Genomic DNA, 4,980 nt, shown 5'->3' on the forward strand with positions numbered 1-4,980 from the left:
AGAGTCTAATACGGGCAAGGCATTATTCAGATGGTCTGTATTTATCTCATTTATCCTTTCCAGCAACCCCAAGAGATGAGGTTATTATCCCAGTATTACTGACGAGAGGCTAACAGATAGCTAATAACGTTTCTATGGAGAAATGATCATTTAACAAATAAGTAGAGTTGATATTTTAATCCAGGACTGTTGTCGGGAAAGCACGTAACATTTGTATAAATTTTGAGGGTAAGAGGATTGAAGGGATGGAGTTATCTAATTGCAAGTCTTTGAAAACCATGACTGTTGGGTTGTGTGTATATAGGAGAAAATGGTTTCATTACAGGGGGAAGAATAAAAACTATGAACTTATTTCACAGAGGCGCTTCCTTAAGAAAAAAAAACCCAGTTTGTCCATAAGGAAACTGAAATAATTTTGTGACATACCAAGATGTAGCCTTTGGAAAGTAAGGTCACTTTCCTTAAACTCTCTTCCTCCTTATCTTACAGTACTATGTGCATTTCTGTGTCCACTGTTTAAGTGTAATGATATTGGACAAAAAATATACAACAAAATCAAGTCATTTCTGCTGAAACTAGATTTTGGAATCAGAGAATATATTAACCAGAAGAAACGTGAGAGAGCTGGTAGGTAACGTTTGAATTTTAGATTCCACGCATGAGATGAGACATCGGCTGGCTATTTATTATGAAATCACCTTTAATATATTTCAGGGTGTTTTAGCCTTTCACCACATATTATTACAGAAGCAAATCCCCCCAAAGTAACATAGCTTTTTCCTATTTTAGGCTTTTATGCTTTTCTCAAGCATACAACAAATCGCCTTTTTTTTTTTTTTTTTTTTTTTGCGATATGTGGGCCTCTCACTGTCGTGGCCCCCCCCCCGTTGCCGGATGCGCAAGCTCAGCGGCCATGGCTCACGGGCCCAGCCGCTCCGCGGCATGTGGGATCCCCCCGGACCGGGGCACGAACCCATATCCCCCGCATCGGCAGGCGGACTCCCAACCACCGCGCCACCAGGGAGGCCCACAAATCGCCTTTTTAATCCAAATTGTCAGGGGAGACAGAAAAGGCTTCAGCACTTCTGTATTTGCTACTTATTATTTATTTTCTCTAAATCGTTTTCTTTGGGAGTGGACGGTTGCAAATAACAAATGGCACAGGTAGGGCTGTGTGCGGGAGCCCTGTAAGAGGGGGCCAGTAGAACGGGAAGGAAAAGAAAGTAGGGGGAAGACTAATGTGCTCCTTTTTCACTTTTTAACTTGGCTTGTGACCTTACAGATTCTCAAACTACAGGGAGCATCGGAATTGTCTGAAGAGCTTATTAAAGCTTAGATTGCGGGGCCCATACCCCAGAGTTTCTGATTCAGCTGGTCTAGGGGAGGGCCTGGGGATTTGCCTTTCTAAAAGTCCAGGGGCCACACTATGAGGACCACTGATATGGACCATTTCCCTCGGAAACCAAACAGTTGCAAATACGTGGACCTTGTTATGCGCAAACACTTAATTACGTGGAGTCGTTGGGAGAATGTGAGGAAGGTGGGGTAAGGATATATAATGGGTAAAATACACGCTGTCTAAGCTGGCCAGGAAACTGAAAGCTTCCAAATTTTTTCCCGACAGAAGCAGATAAAGAAAGAAGTCACAAAGATGACAGTGAATTAGACTTTTCAGCTCTCTGTCCTAAGGTATTTTTTGTTTAGTTTTCAATTTGTTCCTGTGTGGTTTGACTGTAAATTGATCTAAATGTACCAAAACTGGAATGATATTCTTAATAGGCTCCTCCTGTTTCTCTAAGATGATTGAACAATATCGAAAGGAAAATGTTTCAAAAGATTCCCCACAGAAGTTTGAAATGTGTCACTGGTATTTATATTAACACAGATTAGCCTGACCGTTGCCGCCAAAGAGTTGTCTGTGTCTGACACAGATGTGTCCGAGGTCTCCTGGACTGACAATGGGACCTTCAACCTTTCAGAAGGATACACTCCACAGACGGACACTTCTGACGGTATGCTCACACTCCTAGATGCTCTGATTTTTATAATTATGAGTGCGTGCAAAGGTATTTAATCTGTCAACTGCTGACTGGATAAACAACCTGTGGTAACATCTACACAATGGAATCTCACTTGGCTATAAAAATGAAGTACTCACGTTTGCTACAACATGGATGAACCTTAAACACGTTATGCTAAAGTGGAGGAAGCCAGACACACAAGTCCACACATTGTGTAACTCCATTTCTATGAAATGTCCAGAATAGGCAAATCCATGCAGAAGGAAAATAGGTTAGTGGCTGCCAGCGGCTGGGGGAAGAGGGAATGGTGGGTGACTGGTAATTAATATGTTTCTTTTTGGATGATGAGAATGTTCTAGAATTAGATAGTGGTGATGTTCAATAGCTTTGTGAATATATTAAAAAACACTTTATCGTATACTTTAAAAGGGTACATTTTATAGTATATGAATTATATCTCAAAAGCTATTTTTTTGAAGAGTATGAGAAAAACATCTAAGCTAATCAATGTCCAAATCTGCCTTTATTTTGAAGACAAATAATTGACAGTGAAAAAACTTAAACTTCTGGAACAGCTGGTGGCATTGTTTATAGCAGTAATGGGACAGGGGAGGAGAGAAGCTAGTCCCACATATCCAGGGCTAGTCCTTATTAAGAGGGACTGAAGCATGGGGGGCAAGTTTCCCAAATCCAAAGCTGATTCCACGGTTTCTCATATACTTTTTTTTTTTTTTAACTAACTTGTTTTTCTTCCAAGTTAGTTAAAAAAATAAAAAAAAAAGCTTTCATATCTTTTATAATTAGGTTAAGTACAATTTAAAATGAAATTTGAGACAAGTCTTGTGCAGTAACTTTTGCTAGTCTCATTGGATTATTTCAAGTCATTTTAACAATATACTGAAAATATAAGCAGGTTATAATGGAGGATTATGAATAAATTATTTTATATGTGTCTTTATAAGCAAGAACACACTTTCTTTTTCTAGAGGAAGGAAGAAGGCTGTGTAGTGTTGAAAAAATACAGGTTTGGAGATTGGGAGACCCAAGTGTAGCCTTGCTTTTGTCATTAACTTTACTGTATGGCCCTGAACAGGTGACATAATTTCTGTGGATCTCAAATTCCTCATCTTTAAAGTGCATTAGAACAAGAGGGTCACTGAAGTCCTCTCAAGCTCTACAAGCTGTACATACCTACAAGACCAGGAAAACAAACCCTTTGTTCTTAAGCATCCTATCTCAGATTTACACAACAAAGGGAGCAGCAATAATAGAACCCATATAGAAGGCTTTCATTAATTAACTTGAAGATTCCAAAGAGTTACTGAAAGATACTCTGTGAAAAGTGAAAAACAATGAAATCACTGTCTGCCTACTAACCTGACATTGCTTTCAAATGTCCCAAATCTTAAAGCGTTCCTGTATATATTCAGGACCTATGTTTTGCTAAAACGGTATGGTTAATTTCAGCTATATTCATGGAAAGCTAAATGTTTCCATAAGCTCTTAGGTTGAATATGGAATAGAAGGAACAGTAGCTTCTTTTAACTCATTGCTTTAAACAAACACAGTTACAGATACTCAAACAGATCTCCATGAATGAAAATGCAAAGGCTGGATAATAGTCACCATCTGCTGGACCCAAATCTATGAAGACGTCCCATTGATGTATTTTTTATTGGCTTAAGCTAATCCCCTCCCCAGGAGCAGGATGAAATTTTGGTGAACATTTAAACTCTAGTCAGAGCCCCAAGCTGACATTAAGACAGGTTGAATAGTAAGTCATTACACACTTTTTGTGTTTAAGAGGAAAGCTAAGGCTATCGGGGGACATGTAGTGTTTGTGTGTACTTGTGGAGAGAGTGTCCCAGACTTGGGGGGGTTCTGATGGGAGGCTCGATGAATGCCAGAGTGATTCAGAGGATTCCAATTAAAAGCAGGAATCTTTTAGACAATTCTCTGATTTCAAATTTATTATGGTTTATTACAGGGTCTTATAAACCTTTGACTTTCTATTTTTTGTATATCTGAGATAGTAAAGGTTTATCAATTACTACTTTATAACTTAAAAGTTGAATCATAAAAAAAAAATTTATTATGGTGCTTAAGCATGAACTTCTGTTCCACATTTCACAGATCTTGACCGACCTAGTGAGGAAGTGTTCTCTCGAGACCTTTCAGATTTTCCATCTCTAGAAAATGGCGCAGGAACAAACGATGAAGATGAATTAAGCCTTGGCTTGCCCACTGAGCTCAAGAGAAGAAAGGAGCAGTTGGACCGTGGTCCCAGACCCAGCTCAGAGAGGCAGTCAGTGGCTGGTCTCACCCTTCCTCTGAGCGGTGACCAAACCTTCCACCTGATGAGCAACCTGGCTGGGGACGTCATCACCGCTGCGGTGACTGCCGCCGTCAAAGACCAGTTAGCAGGCATGCAGCAAGCACTGTCTCAGGCTGCTCCCAGCCCAGGGGAGGACACAGACACGGAGGAAGGGGATGACTTTGAACTACTGGACCAGTCAGAGCTCGACCAAATTGAGAGTGAATTGGGGCTTTCACAAGACCAGGAAGCAGAAGCACCGCAAAATAAGAAGTCTTCAGGCTTTCTTTCAAATCTACTTGGAGGCCATTAGTCTGGGAATCAGCTTGTATGACAGAGCACAGATAAACTACCAAAAAAATTCAAACAAGCAAAAAAAGAAAAGAAAAGGAAAAAAAAACTTTTCAAACTGTGAGCTTTACTGATTACTTTAGAATTTTTTTGGCCTTTTTTTTTTTTCCCTTCTGCAGTGAGTTAATTGGATATATATCAGCTGACACTGATAGATTGATATTTCTCATAGTTATTTTTATGTAATGCGCATGGAAATGAACTTTATATATATGTATATATATTTACTGTATTGTCAGAGTTGAATATTAGAGGTTGTTTTTAAAGCAAAATGAAAACACCCAATTATTGAGG

General features: G+C 39.5%; 1 protein-coding gene across 2 annotated transcripts in view; it reads left to right on the top strand.

Moving 5' to 3' along the window:
* The window catches only part of RETREG1 (reticulophagy regulator 1), a 92,069-nt gene extending 87,364 nt beyond the window's left edge, over positions 1 to 4,705 (top strand). For both annotated transcript variants that reach the window (XM_007448848.1, XM_007448849.1), the window contains 4 exons: positions 490 to 627; positions 1,625 to 1,689; positions 1,886 to 2,012; positions 4,155 to 4,705. In XM_007448848.1, coding sequence (XP_007448910.1) covers positions 490 to 627; positions 1,625 to 1,689; positions 1,886 to 2,012; positions 4,155 to 4,648 — 824 coding nt within the window. In that variant the 3' untranslated portion in view covers positions 4,649 to 4,705. The remainder of the gene's footprint in view (positions 1 to 489; positions 628 to 1,624; positions 1,690 to 1,885; positions 2,013 to 4,154) is intronic.
* Positions 4,706 to 4,980: the final 275 nt, after the last annotated feature.

The sequence above is a fragment of the Lipotes vexillifer genome, unplaced genomic scaffold, assembly GCF_000442215.2.
Source record: "Lipotes vexillifer unplaced genomic scaffold, Lipotes_vexillifer_v1.1 scaffold778, whole genome shotgun sequence".
Classification (NCBI taxonomy): domain Eukaryota; kingdom Metazoa; phylum Chordata; class Mammalia; order Artiodactyla; family Lipotidae; genus Lipotes; species Lipotes vexillifer.